This window comes from Sceloporus occidentalis, unplaced genomic scaffold (assembly GCF_023333645.1).
Source record: "Sceloporus occidentalis isolate IW3139 unplaced genomic scaffold, rSceOcc1.0.p SCAF_1, whole genome shotgun sequence".
Taxonomy (NCBI): domain Eukaryota; kingdom Metazoa; phylum Chordata; class Lepidosauria; order Squamata; family Phrynosomatidae; genus Sceloporus; species Sceloporus occidentalis.
Window position 1 is genome coordinate 78,262,389 of NW_028316981.1, and position 16,255 is coordinate 78,278,643.

At 44.7% G+C, this 16,255-nt stretch overlaps 1 protein-coding gene across 2 annotated transcripts in view; it reads left to right on the plus strand.

Annotated features, from left to right (window-relative positions):
• LOC149321659 (ubiquitin-like modifier-activating enzyme 1) overlaps positions 1–6,592 on the plus strand; it is a 79,309-nt gene extending 72,717 nt beyond the window's left edge. The window contains exons 25-26 of one of the 2 annotated variants that reach the window (XM_089526448.1): positions 3,953–4,070; positions 5,818–6,592. In XM_089526448.1, coding sequence (XP_089382574.1) covers positions 3,953–4,070; positions 5,818–5,832 — 133 coding nt within the window. In that variant the 3' untranslated portion in view covers positions 5,833–6,592. Of the gene's footprint in view, positions 1–3,952; positions 4,446–5,817 lie in introns of those variants that run through there. The other variant, XM_089526440.1, reaches the window with a different exon arrangement.
• Positions 6,593–16,255: the final 9,663 nt, after the last annotated feature.

Here is a 16,255-nt window from a genome sequence, read left to right on the forward strand (position 1 = left end):
CAAACTGGGCTGAAGACCTAGACCAGTGATGGCGAACCTATGGCATGCGTGCCAGACGTGGCACTCAGAGCCCTCTCTGTGGGCACATGTGCCATCGCCCCAGCACAGAGTTTGCCAGAATTTGTTACTAGAAAGCCAGAAGGACACAGCACTTTGCAATAAATAAGTGGGTCTTGGGTTGCAGTTTGGGCACTCGGCCTCTACAAGGTTCACCATCACTGACCTAGAGCCTTATCACACTGAGGTTTTTGCAGCTTTTTGCAGCTCAGATCCAACGTGACTGTGGGTCCAATGATGCGAATTCACGCGATAATGTGATGTGTTATCACATGCGATTCCTTTCTATGGAGGCTTCTGCAGTGAATCCAAAGTGACTCCTCATTTTGATGAATTTGGAAAAAAGTGAATTCACAGAATTCGCTTTCAAGCTCACTTCGATTTCACTCTGAATTGGTCTGGTGTGGAATGCAACTTTGATTCTGCTTTGGTACACCACCACAAATCCCCCGGGTTGCAAATTTCCCATGATATGACGCTGCAGTTTTTCCCCATTTCCTTTCGGTGGTCCTTTCACTTTAAGGGCAACTTTCAGGGCAACTCATTTTTTGGAAATATATATATGTGTGTGTGTGAATGTGAATATACATCTGTCTGTCTGTCTGTCTGTCTGTCTAGTGTGTGTTGAAATTGCTGAAATGGAAGGGAAATTAAAAAAGGGGAATGAAGAAACAGAAATGTTCACGAGGCAAATATTCATGCAGTTACGGTCCCGTACTAAACTTGCGCCCCTTTTCACCCCAGAAACGTACAAGGTCATGATGCATTCACACCCCCACTGAGCATGCGTGAGGGCGCCAATTCAAATAGTTGAATCCCACCGGTATGGTAATACAATTTGCACTCACTCCACTTTGCTTGAATCCGCATCATGTGACTTGCCTTGGATTCAATTCCCCCTCGATTCAGAAGGGCAACTGAAGGGCAACCAGGTGTGATAAAACATTCACGTTATAATGTGAATTTGCATAGCTGAACCAGGAGTCACCCCAGATCTGAGCTGCAAAAACCTCAGTGTGATAAACACACTACACAGACAGCTTTACTTTAGCTGTGATTCCCCTTTCATAGAGAGCAAATGTGTATGGCTCTCTACTATTTCAGAGGAATTGGGCATGATCTGGTACAGGAGCTGAAGAGAAGAGAGCAAGGGCAGTGGCATTGCTCCTTGGAGGGATTGAGCCAATTTAAGCCTCTCTACTGGGGTGGCATTCCCATTGGCCTAAAACATGGATTAGGATGCGAATTAAGGGGGCATCGTTCCCATTTAACCCCGAATTTGATCCACAGTGCCCCGGAATTGTTCCTATAGAGATTCGAATCTGAATTGGATTATCTCGAATAATCCTAATTATATGCCTATAAATCGGTTTTTAAAAAAACAGTAGGTTTTAAAGCGAATTATTTTTGCTCCCGGGGTCTGATTCGTGGTATTCGAATGGGAACAACAAGGGTGTCTGATTTGGGAAGATGGGAGGAACAGCGCTCAAGGGGCTGGCCTGGGGGTGTCACCCTCTTTGTTCTCTTTCTGCATCGCCAGCGCCATTTTCTTCAATTCACATAGCCTTTCCCCCGGTGGATTGCAACCTCCCCTCTGCTCCACATTCATAGACCGATGTGTGAGGAGAGCCACTGAACACCATTTTAAACTATTATTTTTCTTTTTTCACCTCTGCCTGAACACCTGAGCAGCGGATGGGCTTTGCAGTACATGTCTGCTTGAACGCCCCCCCAGACAGCCCAGGGAGCAATGGGGGAGGCAAAGGGATTTGGGGGAATGGAGGCTCCTTCCAGAGGAACTATGGGAAGACACAGGAGAGCCTGGACGCCCAGGGATCTGAGGGGGGGATCAAGCTTTCTCTTCTCTCTTCCCTAAAGAGTCTCTCCCCACTGAACCCCACTGCCTTCTCCTCCTTGATCCGATTTGCCAAGCCTGAGTTTTGGATGCATAGTCTCTACCCACTGAACCCCACTGCCTTCTCCTCCTTGATCCGATTTGGCAAACACACAAGCACACACACTATTTAGATAGATAGATAGATAGATAGATAGATAGATAGATAGATAGATAGATAGATAGATAGATAGATACCTATATGTTTGTTTGTGTGTGTGTGTGTGTGTGTATGCATGTGTGTGTGTGAGTATTCATATATAAACGTGTGTGTGTGTATAAAGATCTATTTATTTATCTAGCTATCTATCTCCAGGGATCTGAGGGGGGATCGCCTTCTCTTCTCTCTTCCCCAAAGAGTCTCTCCCCACAGAAGCCTGCTGCCTTCTCCTCCTTGATCCGATTTGGCAAACACACACGCACACACAGTAAATAGATAGATAGATAGATAGATAGATAGATAGATAGATAGATAGATGATAGATCTTTATACATACACATATGTTTATATATGAATACTCACACACACATGCATATATATAAACACAAACATATAGGTATATACACGCATACATATTTGTGTGTGTGTGTGTGTGAACGCACATATATATATATACACATGAATGTATATTTGTGTGTGTGTGTATATATATATTTCTAAAGTAAATTATAAAGTAACAACTTTTTTAATTTACGAAAAAAAACTCATCTGTAGTTCCAAACCCACTGTAGAAATAATACAGTTTGAGACCCCTTAATCTGCCCTGGCTCAGTACTAAGGAATTATGGGAACTGTTGTGTTTGTGAGACATTTATCCTCTTCTACCAGAGAGTGCTGGTGTCATAATAAACTACCATTCCCAGGATTCCCTAGCACTGAGTTATGGCAGTTAATATGGGGAGACACAGAAGAGGACGAATAGAGGCTCCTTCTAGTCTGGGGAGACACAACAGAAGAGCCTCGGATGCAGCCGATTTTCATTGGCTGCCCCCCCAAAAAAACACCAACCCCAAGATTTGTGACGTCTGAAGCCTAGGCGCTTGATTGACAACTTGCGGACACAAATGGGAACGGGAGCAAGTTAATCTGCTTTAAAATAAAGTGATTTAAAATAAATGGGAACGAAAACAGGGTCTAAATGAATCTAGGTAATTTGCCCCTTTTCGTAATGGAAATGATGGAAAAAATTCAAATTATTCCCAGAACATAATCCGAATCATAATTGCGCCAATATAAGCTGTTTTATTTGCCAAGTGGGAACGCCCCCTGGGACCACCATTCAAGCTGCATGTGATGCAAAGAGAACAAAAAAGGAAGGGGGGGGATGGTAGGAGGCAAGTTGAGAGGTCTGAGTACCAGTTGCTGGATAATACCATCCAGAGAGGACTCTTGCTTCTGAGTCCTTTTTGGGGACCACTGCAACAAACAAGATGCTGGGCTAGGAAGGGCTTTATTGAGATCTTACAGGTATTTGCCTTTTTGTTGTTGTGTGCTTCAAATCATTTTTGACTTATGGCAAGGAGGTTTGCCATTGCCTTCTGAGGCTTAAGGCATGTGACTTGCCCAAGATCACCCAGTGGATTTCCATGGCTGGATGGGGTTTCAAACCCTGATCTCCGGAGTCGCAAACCACTATGCCGCTCAAACCACTATGCCACACTGACATATGCTAAAAAGAGCCTTGTGAGTAGGAAATCCCCAGGGAATAACAACTGGTCAAACCCTGCTCTAGTTGTTGTAACTGCTGGAACAGCCTGGAAAAGTTCTAATTTGGGGCTACAGTTCTCAGAATCCCTCAGTGATGATTATAGTCTGAAAAAAGTAACTTTTCCAAATTCTCCGACTGGATTGAGAGGTTGTTAGGTATAGATCTGTGATAATGGGGAAGTGTGGCAAAATCTCAGTATAAAAAGTGACAGGGACCACTCCAATTCATTTGGCTGCTCTGCCATTTCCTTCATCAGCTTCACCACACTCATTTTGGCCTTTCCTTTTCTCAGGCTGACTGAAGTAGCTCAGACTGTGTCTCCAAAGCAAAGGCTCTTGGTGTTGTCCATAGTCTGTGAAGATGAAGAGGACGATAGTGATTTACCACCTGTTCATGTCTGGCTCCAACCTGTGAGTGGTAAAAAATGAGGAACATGGTATATATGTGTGTGTATGTGAGTGAGTGTGGTGAAAAGAAAATAGCATCCATAAACCAGACACACAGAATGTGGCTGACCTCAGTTCTTTTTAAAGCAGGAATTTTTACTTGATGAAGAAATTGATGCTGATGCCTTCTTTCCAGTGACTGATCTCTATCTGCCTGCGGAGCTTGTCTCACTCTTGTGATCTAAAGCTGGAGAATGAATTAGGAATGAGTTTATTCAAAAAGATAACCCACAGGGTTTGGGATTTGGTTTGGTTTGAAAAGCTGCCTCATGCCAACCTCTTGTGCTCTGCCCAGTGCACACCATACCCCTTCTGCTTGGCAAGAAAGCTGATGAACCAGTTCAGTCCCCAGATATAACTCTATGTTGAGCTTTCCCCAACCTGATGCTCTCCAGAAGTGTTGACTGGAATGCCCATTGTTCTGGCCTGGTAACACTAGCTGGTGATAATGGGAATCATAATCTGATACATGTAGAGGCTACCAAGTTAGAGAAGGCTGCTGTAATTGAAATAATCTTGGATGTTTTGGACTTCACCTCCCAGAATCCCTTACAATGGTCCATGCTGGCTGGGACTTCTAGAAGCTGAACTCCACAACATCCAGGCCAAAGTTTGAGAACCGCTAACAAGAGCACTCTAATAAAGCATTATAAGCACTTTACCAAACTACAAATCCCAGGATTCTGTAAGATGGAGCCATGGAAGTTAAATGAATATCAAATTCTAATGTAGATATCATTGTCTCTTTCATGCTGCATTATGATAGCATTGTGATACTACTATAATTGCTATGGCTTCATCCTGTAGAAACATGGGGTTTGTAGTTTGGTGTAGTACAAATCCCAGGAATCCATGGGATGGAGCTTTGTCAGTTACAACAGAATAAAGTGTTATAATTGTGTAGTGCAAAGGGGCCCTTTCTCATCCTAGTTGTAATAAACATAGATGGCTAAATCCAATGCTTCTGTATTTGTTGCCACAGAATTTCCTTACCCTTCTTTCTGCACCTCCTTCTGCAGCCCTCTTATTGCTACCTAAAAACCAGCTTTGGATTGGGTTCCAATCCAATAGAACCTATTTTGGAAGGGAAAGAGAGCTGTAGCAAAGGGGTGGGTGGCAAATATGCTATTCTGTCAACAAAAGTCAAGGTTGGATTCTCCTGATGGCTTCTATCCCTGAATACTTTGTACAGTGTATCATTTATTCTGATACGATTATACAGCTGTAGTTATCACAAGTAATTTGTATAACGATTTATTTATTTATTTATTTATTTAAATAATTATTTATTTAATTTTATATCACCTTTCTCCCAAAAAGGCTCACAAGATGAAAACACTTTAAAAAACATTATTTAAAAAACAATTAACCTAGTTAAAACAGTGTAAAATTAAGATTAAAAACATACAAAATTTAAAAAACATAATCTAAAAACAACTCCACATTTGTGGTTAGCTTTTAAAGAAAAGGTTGCAAACCTTTCCTGCAGCAGCAGCACTGATAAGATCAAATAAAAGTAACTGAGAGACTGCCCATGCTTTTTTTCACATCTTCATTCACGCAAATAACAAGTGGCTCACATTAAGTGAGGAACACTATGACAGGGTGCCCTCTGACAGATTGCATTTCTTGTTTACAGTAAACCTCTAGAAACACATTAGAGTAATGAGCCAGACATGATGGTGAAAGGAAGCTTCTTTCATTTCAACAGGGACCCTGCTCTTAGGAAAACTGTCTTTGGATCCTGGATTGGACAGAGTGTTCTCTCCTAGCTTATCTCTCAAGTTCTTCTGCAGTGACTAGAAGCTGAAGACTGCAATACACAAAACAAAAGTGTAAGCCAGTAACCTCTCTTGAAAATCAAGACCTATTTCCTTTTCTCCTCCCTGTGAATTATCCTGTTCTCTAGACTGTGTGGAGTGAAATAGAGATCCAGAAGCTGCAAGGGCTGTTCCTAAATTTTGCAATTCCCAACCAAGGGATGTTAGGATGGCCCCATCTTTGTTGTCTTTCTGCTAAAAGACAGAATTTATTTCCTTCATGTGGGCTTTAAAAACTGCTTTTTAATGGGGTTTTTTTTAACTGAGAAGGTACTATATTTTAATTTAATTTCTTTATTTTTTCAATTCACATGTTTTAAATTGAATTTTTAATGTAATTGTATTTTGATGTTGAACTCATTTTGTGTTTTAATTGTACTTTTATTCAATTTTAGCTTGAGCCTCATTTTTGATAGGGTAACAGGATATCTGTCCGATAAATAATCACAATAAATAACTTGTTTATAACTGCTCTCTGAGACCAGGTTTGTCAGTACCACAGTATTAGACATTAGTTACACTCATATAAATGGTTCCAAGAGTGCCAAAAAACCTTTTTGAATGTCACACACATGAAGCCCTGTTTCAGCATTCAGTCAAAACAGAGAATACCATACATGCTGCCCCATTACTTATTTCCTAGTCCCTGTCCCATTCCAGTTCAGATCTTGCCAAATTGGAAAGCAAAGTTTAAAATAAAGTTCTACTCACGTTCACTTGAACATGTGTAGACTTTTCTACTGCAGTTGGGAACCCTGGTAAGGCTGTATTATATTGGTTCCGCTTAACAGCTTTAAGCAGCAATGTACCTTCCAACTGTCCCAGTTTGACACGAACGGTCCTGATTAATCCTGATGTTACACTTTCTCAGCTGCTTTTAAAGTGTCCCAGTCTCTCTCTCTCTCTTCCTCCTCCTCCTCCTCCTCCAGCTTTCCCCCTTTGTCCTTAGCTTACTTCCATTGATTCAGACTCAGCCAAGGGGAGAGAAAAGGCAGAATCTTACCCTTTCCAGTAGGCTTAGGTAAAAACAAATTGCTGCAGCCTCTCCTAGATTATCTGTTGTTTCTCACTTTTGCTACCTCAGCCACACACTCATGTTGCCTGGCCACATGTGTCCTGTTTTTCATCTGTAAAATGTTGGAGGGTATAAATACAGTAATACATTATTTGTAGTGATGGTATTTTACTCTGTCACTGACATCTTTATGTTGAATTTGTTTGCTGTATTTGTTGTCTTGTAATAATTTTTGTAAGTTTCTTGGAGAATCACCATGCACACATGTGCACTCACACGCACACATTTAATTAACAACATTTATATGTTGTTCAAGAGAGCTAGCATGGTATAATGGTCTAGTGTTGGAGTAGGGCTCTGGGAAACCAGGGTTCAAATCCCCACTTTGCCACGAAAATCTCTGAGTGACTTGAGCAAGTCACTCTCGGATCCTCAGAGGAAGGCAATAGCAAACCTCTGCTGCAAAATCTTGACAAGGAAAGCCATTAGAGGTTCACCTGATTGTCTCCACAAGTTAGAAATTATTTGAAGGAACACAACAACAAAACAAATATGTTGTTCAGGAGACACATGGGATGACAATACTGCATCTCCTGGGTAGCTGATCCTGGAACTGTAATCCTGACCTTTGCAATAATGTGTTGCACTGGTACATTCTTCTTCATGGTCTCTGTGAAGCATACAAATGGGTTATTTTGTGCCTGTGCAGCAATTTTGGATCTTACTGGAATCGCTAGGTAAGACTTTTTGGTGGTAGCTCTGCCCCCCCCTCCATATAGCCTCGGGGTCTTCCTGCCCTTTCTCAGTTCCTTTTTCCATCGTATCAGCAGCATAGGAACCTCTCTTGGAATTCGCTCCTTCCTTCGCTTTCAACCATGTTTTGGCTTTTCGACTTCTCTTTTTGGATAATGATTTGGACTGGTTTTGGACAAGCTGTATTCCCTCGGCTTGTTTGACTATTCTCTTGTCTCATCCTTCGCCTTGACGATGTCCTCAAACTCCTTCAAAAGGTGCACCGAGTGCAGAGGAAAGATTCCCAGCCAGGATGGTCACTCCATATGCCTCCTCTGCTTGGGAGAGGGTCACAATGTCTCGGTGTGCCCTCACTGCAAGGCCTTCACCCCACAGGCCAGGAAGAACAGGGATATGCGCTTCCACTCCTTGCTGTATGCACAAATCTTGAGTCCTCCCGCTCCTTCTAAGGTCACTGCCAAGGCTCCTACTGCCGATGGCATGCCTTCAACTTCTAAGGTCACTGCCAATGCTCCTTCTGCCAAGGACATACCTTCTGCTGAGGTTACACAATCTCCCGTTGTGGAGAAACGCATATCAATCGAGGATGAGGGGTTCAGACAAATGTCCTCCCCCGAGTGGAAAAAAATCCTCAGACGGCTCCAAAACTGAAAAGAAAAAGCACAGATCTTCTAAGGATAAGGGCAAGGACTCTTACCATCATAAGGAGAAAAAATCTCGCCCTTCAACGTCTTCTGACACCGACCATCGGTACCGTACTGAACAAACTTTGCCCTCTGTCGATACAGACTCGGGCTTGATACCGTGCGGACAGCATCCTGCACAACCTGTGACACCTCTCCCGTCCCGAGATGACCTCTGCTCTCCTCCTCGAGCTGAGTCTCTCCCCCTCCTAAAGGAGCTCCCTCAACCTTAGCAGCTTTCTGATACGGAGCTTGAAGCTTCTCCCCGTCAGCTCCCCTGGCCCAGACCTGACAACTGCCCAGTGCATCCCTGTGGATCGCATCTCTCAGGTGTCGGAAGTCATCCATTTTGATGAAGACCTTGATGGGGACCTCTCTTACGGTCTCCCAGAACCTGCTGATAGATACCTCATTTTTGATGACCAGACAGGCACCTATTATCTCCCTCTCGACACTTCAGAAGTTCAAGCCGGACAATTCGTGCAGAGCCTCAGTACCAAAGAACCTCGGCTCCCTTCCCGGACAGCCTCCGCTGTGGCTGAGCCCCTGTGGTCCCATCCTGCCTCCACGGTGACCCACACTGACCAACCGTACCTTCCACCACCCCAGAAGCCTTTGGTCTCAACTGTGCTCCCACCACCTCAGTCCTCTCCTCTTCATTCAAGGCCGACCCTCAGATCTCCCTCAAGCTCTTCTGAATCTCCTAACTATTCCAAGTCTGATTTCTCTCAGGTTCATCAAAGTCAGGCTCTCACGATTCCTGAGGTGGCCTCTCCTTTTGACGATGTAAAATCCTTTGCAGAGCAAGTCATCCGAATGGGCAAAGCTCTCCGTGTTGAGGCTCTCCACACCAACTCCGAGGCTCTCGACCCCATCGGTGAATGGGTCCAGGGCAGGGTTCCAACGCCCCCCTTGATCCCGTTCCTGCCCTCGATGTTGCAAATTGTCAAACGTTCCTGGACTGATCCTTCCTCTTTGCAGCTGCTTTCGAAGAAGCTGAACAATTTATACAGGATCACCCCCTCAGATGACTCCTGGCTCTTTGAGCACCCCCGTCCCAACTCGGCTATTGTTGAAGCCTCCCAGCTCCGCTTCACTCCTAAAGTGGCCTCAACTCAAAGTGGCATGGGAGGCCGCAAGCTTGACTGTATGGGTCAAAAATCTTATGCTTCGGCCATACTGGACCTCAAAGTTGCTAATTACGTGGCTTGTATGACAGCTTATCAGCAACATTTGTGGGAACGTGCTCTCTCTCTGTACAACAACCTTTTGGAAGAAAAGAAACGACTGGCCCTCACAATCCATGATGAGGCACACTCTCTGGCTGCACAACAGATCACTTCAGCCAGACACTCAACTGATTGCACCGCCAGACAACTCTCTGGAGTCATGGCCCTTCTTCACTATGCCTGGCTGAGATCTTCTGACCTGACACCCCAGGCCAGATCGACCATTGAGGAACTCCCCTTTGATGCTTCGGGCCTTTTTCACAAAGACACCGATGAGAAGCTGGAGTTTAAAAACATGATGAGAAACACAGCCTGTAAATACAGTATGTCATCTTCTTCAATTTCTTGGTCTCTCCACTCATACCAACGCCATTCTGGATGGCAGAGACCTTCCTACTCCTCCAACCAGGGTAGGCCCAATCAGCCTCCTGACTTTCAGCAACAGCGTTTTCCCCAGCAACAACAGCCTCCCTCGGGAAAACGTCAGTCAAAATCTAAATATTAGCAGCCCTTCCAAAAGAAGGATCCTGACCAAGGCAAGAGGTGCTTCTGAAGTTTTCCAGTGCACTTCGACCCCTCACCCCCACTATGGGCATCATCTGGCCCATTTTTACCACTCTTGAGCCACCATAACATTTGACTCTTGGGTGCTCAAAATTGTCTGGAGGGGCTATGCCCTTGAGCTTCAACATCCTCCCCCAAGGGGTAACTTTGTTTCCACTCCCCCTTCAGACACCCTTCTTGACGAAGTGCGCTCACTGTGCATAAAAGGGGCCATTGAACCCGTGTCCCCCTCTCAAATCCATCACTGTTTTTTCATTGTCACCAAACCTAAAGTAGGCCTTCACTCCATCCTAAACCTCTGTTATTTGAACTCTTTCAACTATTATAAGCATTTCCGTATGGTAACTCTCACTTCCATCTTGCCCCTATTACAGGACTCAGATTGGTTTGCCACTGTGGACCTCCACGACTCTTATTTCCACATTAACATCTGAGAGAACCACTGAAATCTACTTACCTTTTCTGTCAGTCCCAACTCCTTTCGCTACCATGTTTTGCCTTTCGGACTCTCCACGGCACCGAGGGAGTTCGCCAAGTGCATGACAGTCGTGGCAGCATTCCTCCGCCAGCAAAACATCATAGTCTTTCCATACCTCGACGATTGGTTGTTTGTTGCCCCGAACAGACTCCTGCTCTCAGAACATCTCAGCTATGCTCTCTCCCTCCTTCGAGCCTTGGGACTCATGCTCAACCCAGAAAAGTCCACTCTCTCTCACGCAAAAAGTGAGATTCATTGGCGCCATGTTAGATTCCACGGCGTCGAGAGCATATCTTCCCTGAGACAGGTTCGACAACCTCAGGTCTTCGATTTGGGCTTGCCTCTCTTCCCGACGTATCTGGCCAAGGACAGCATAGGTGGTGCTGGGACATATGGCATCTATGACGTATGTCACTCTGTGGGCCCGGCCCCGCATGCACCCCTTCCAGTCTTGGTTTCTCTCCATCTTCAATCCAGCCTGCAATCATCCACAAAGATGGATCACTATCCCAAGGCCAGTGGCTCGCTCCCTCCATTGGTGGTTCAACCCACAGAACGCCTGTGAGGGCATGCCCTTTCTGCTTCCGCAGCCCCAGGTCACGCTCACAACTGATGCTTCCACTACCGGATGGGGAGCCCACTGCAAAGACCTCTCCATCAACGGGAGATGGTCCCCAGTGGAACTCCGCTTCCACATCAATGCTCTGGAGATGTTAGCGGTCCAAAAAGCTCTCAAGGCCTTTGAAACCTTGCTTCGGGATCAGGTAGTCTTGCTCCTCACTGACAACATGACGGTGATGTATTATGTCAACAAGCAAGGAGGTACCAGATCTTCCACCTTCTTCGCTCTCATCCTCCAGATTTGGAACAGGTGCATGTCCAGACGCATCATCCTGCAGGCCATCCACCTTCCAGGAGAGGAGAATGTGCTTGTGGACAAGCTGAGCAGAGCTCCAGACTCTTGTCACGAGTGGCAATTCAACCCCCATGTCATATGCCATTTGTTTTCCCTTTGGGGAACTCCGGACATCGACCTGTTTGCCTCTCATCTGAACTTTCAGTGCAACCAGTTCTGCTCCAGGACGCTTTCCTCTTCTGCTGGTCGGACAAGATGTTCTACCTGTTTCCTCCCTTCCTTCTCATCACAAGGGTCACAGCCAAGTGCCAAACAGACCACTCGGACGCTATCCTTGTCACCCCGTGGTGGCTGAGACAACCGTGGCTCGCTCCTCTTCTCCAACTCTCCAACAACCGGTTCTGACCACTGCCTGGACGTCAAGACTCTCTGTCTCGTGGCCTGTAGGATTCTACCCTGAACTGCTTCTCAGCTCTTGTTTGAAAGATCATTTTGGTTTCCCTTAAGCCTTCCACTCAGCATTCCTACTCACTCAAGTGGAACAAATTTTTGTCCTTTCTGACTGACAGAGGAGGTTGATGTCCCCATTGTCCTCGAGTTCCTGAACTCTCTCTTCAGGTCCGGCCTCTCCATCTCTTCCTTGAGATGTTACCTTTTGGTCATCTGTGCCCACTTTCAGTTTTCTGGCCACCTGTGAATTTTTGTCGACCCCTTGGTGAAAAGATTCTTCAAGGGACTCAAAAACCTCAAACCGCCAATTGCTGCCCCGGCACCTGCTTGGGATCTTCAACTCATCTTGGCAGCCCTGTCTGCGGTTCCCTTCAAACCCCTTGCTTCCTGTGACCTCAGGCTCCTCACTTGTAGGCATTTTTGGTCGTACTGACCTCTGCACGTCGGGCCAGTGGACTCTCTGCCCTCTGTACCAACTCTCCCTATCTCAAATTTTTTAGAGACAAAGTCGTCCTGAGACTGGATATTTCTTTGCTGCCAAAGATTGTTTCTGTCTTTCATCTCAACCAAAACATCATTCTTCCAGCACTTGCTCCGAACCCGACCACCGACACCGGGCGTCGACTCCACTCTCTCGATGTCAGGTGGGCTTTGGCCTTCTACTTCGACAGGACTTCCGTCTCGAGGTGTTCTCAACAGCTTTTTGTCTGTTATTCCATCCCTAAGCTGGGACTTCCTGTCACCCCTCAATGTTTCTCTAAGTGGGTGACCTCCACTATCCATCTCTCATATGAACTGTTGGAGAAGGCGCCCTCTGCTCGAATCCGAGCCCATTCAGCCAGGGAGGTAGCTACTTCCTCTGCCTTCCTCTCCGGCATCCCCTTGGAGGACATTTGCAAGGCTGCGGTATGGTCTCAACCGCTGACCTTTATCAAGCATTACAGATTTGATACCAGGCAATGCCGGGAGGCATTCTTTGGCAGAACTGTTCTTCTTTCAGCAACTCACTGAGTTACTAAATGACACAAATTCACACTGTTTTTCTGGTTTAATAATCCATTTGTTTTATTACCAGGACACACGCTCCTCCGGGAGAGTTTCAGCTTGTCAGTCTAACCCATTTGTGTGCTTCGCAGAGACCACGAAGAAGAATGACAGGTTGCTTACCTGTAACTGTAGTTCTTTGAGTGGTCATCTGCGAATCCATTCAAATCCCGCCCATCCTCCCCTCTGTCGTGTCCTGCGCTTTCTTCCTTGTCTGCTCTTATGGCGGATTGTTTGAACTGAGAAAGGGCGGGAAGACACCAAGCCTATATAGGGGGTGGGTGGAGCTACCACCAGAAAAGCTTCCCTAGAGATTCCAGTAGGATCCAAAATTGCTGCGCAGGCACAGAATAAGCCATTTGTATGGATTCGCAGATGACCATTTGAAGAACTACAGTTACAAGTAAGCAACCTGTCATTCATGACTGCAAATTCATACTTGATATTATTGGTGTTCAGGGGTATAGATGTTGTTGTTGTATGCCATCAAGTCATTTATAACAACCCCAAGCCTATCACAGGTTTTTCTTGGCAAGATTTGTTCAGAGGGGGTTTGTTACTGCCTCCCTCTGAAGCTGAGAGAGTGTGACTTGCCTAAGGTCTCTGTCCCTGGTCTCCAGGCTTATAGTCTAATGCTCAAACCACCCCACTACACTGGGTCTTGATGTAGTTATGGGTGTGTGTGTGTGACAAAATAATGGCATTGTCTTCCCAAGTAAGAATGCTGCCCCCCCCCCATTAAATTTTCATTCACTCTTCCAAATTTCTAACATTGCAGTAACTTAAAACTTCAGTTGAATGTTTGGAAATACAGTTTAGGCATCCAAAGAAAAGGGGCAGGCAGAGTTACTAAGGGAATGTAAACACAGCAGATGTGAGAGTTTTCAATATGAACAATTTTCAGTGTCTCACTCTCCAGTCCTAGAAATGTGGGGAGTGAAGGGAAATTTTATGGGGGTGGCAGAATTGTTATTTGGCCACTTTGGCCCCTCACCCTGATAGCTACATGTCTGCTCATGTCATTGCAGCAGCTGTGCCCCATTAAAAAAATACCCATCCCCTGGCATAGTAACTTGTGGCATGGTTGGACCGTACTGGTGTTATATCTCCTCTTGTTAACCTGATATGAGCCCCAGGCCTTCTGATACTTGAAATCTCTCGCTGCTAAATGCCTGCTACACTCAACCCTCCTTCTGATCTTTTTTATGATTTTCCTGGTACACAGCCTAATGGCAAACTCCTAAAACAGAAGACTATTTATCATTCATTAGGCTGCTGCAGAGTCCTACTGAAAACATTACACATCATAAATATTGGGTGAGGTTATGAAGAATGCTTAGGAAAGAGAGCCTTTTAACCTGTCTTCCTGTCCAGCGTTTGTTGGAGGTAATCCACAGATTTCCTTCTTTATTATGTGGAACAAGACTTTTGGAAAGGGTGTTTGGCCTTTGGGGCTAGAATTAGACATAGTGGTGGCTGGTGAATGGACACATGCAAAGGAGATGTGTAGCTGTGGCCTTCCAGGTAATTCTGGACTGCAGTTCCCATAATACTTCACCGTTGGCTATGCTGGTTTCAGCTGTTGGGAGTTGTAAAACAAAACCATCTAGACAACCACAGTTGGTCACTGCTGATTTAAACCATGGATCTGTCCCAATCTTGTTGAAAGAGGAGATGTGTAGGTGAGGATGATGGTCTGGTTTTGACAGGAATAGGAATTTGCAGGCAAGGAATGCAGAAGACTTTTCCCATCTTACCTTACTTTCCTGCACGATATAGATGTTATATCTAGGCAAAGAGTCTAGGTGAAAGATGGAAAGCACTGAGGTCTTTTAAGTCTGGAGTGTTCTGTCTGGCAAAGCCAGGCACACCTTTCATTGACAAAATCAGACCTCCACCCCATGCTCCATAATAGAGGCAGGTCTATCTTTATTTCAACATAAAGCTCTCCCTCTGTTTTATCTCATTTGCCTGGCATGCTAAGACGTGCATGTAACTGATAGGAGAACAAGTTGAGATCACAGGCTGAAGTCCTCAAATTAGTATACTTGACTAATGCCATTGCTTTCAAAGAGTCTCACAAAGGCTCTAGCTTAGTGACAAGATCCTAGGTTTAACTTCCAGCTATTCCTACCCCCCAGAAAAGAACCTGAAATAGCAAGCAGCAAGAAAGCCCCTGTTGATTCTAGTATACTCAGCAGCAACAGCATTATCCCTATGAAGCTGATAACAAGTAAGTTCTAACGATTTAAATATGACTTAATTCCCAGAGTATGAAGACTGTAACCCCAATAACAACAACTAATAAAAAGGCAAGGGTCATCCACCATGGTATTAACTAAACATTACACCAGGGAAAGGCAGTACATTTTTACCCTTGTGTGTGGCTTACATGGAAGACAATATAGTTCTGATGTTCATAATGGTTTTTTTAAAAAGGCACTGAAAAGCTAGAAAGAATTAAGGCAGCTTCCCCCAATCTGGTGCTCTCCAGATGTGTTGGACTGCATGCTTCACACTTTTGAATTTGTTGGTTTTAAGGGGTTTTGTTAAAATCGTTTTAAAATTATGTCTAATATTCTTAAAACTGTCATTTTAATTTTATATATATTTAATTCTGTTTCGGTTTATTTATTGTTAAGGTTATTGGCTATATAGAATAAAGTTTATGATGGTATGCTGGCTGGGGATGATGGGGGTTATTGTCCAAAGCATCTTAGAAACACCAGATTGGAAAAGGCAGATCAGGCCTAGAAAGCCTCTGTTAAAGTGAGAGACATAGGGCACTTACTATTTAGTTTATTTAAAAGATAAAGACAGACCAGAACACCTGGAAAATAAAGCCATTTTTTAAAAGGTGCTATTTTCAACAGGGGAAAGAATTAACATCTGAGAAAAGCCCCACAAAGGTGTTGAATCACTTTTCCATTTTTGCAGGCATCAGATCATGACAATAAAGCCCAATCACTTTTTACAGATTGAGATAATCAGCATGTAGCAATACCCAGCATTTGGTGTTGCAAATGAGAGGAGAAAAATTCCATCAACTTGTGTTACGTTTTTGCTTTAATCCTTCTAATCTACTGATTCAAAGTAGAGGCGTGCCTTAACTCGAAGAAGGCTTGCTGTGGGAGCTCCTTCATTGGCTTGTTGTGATGGAGCTTCCATAGCAAAATGCGTCAGGTGATGGCTCATAAACCCATTGTTTTAGGGGTCATTCACATAACTGTGCTAAGAGGACAATGCCCCTGATAAAG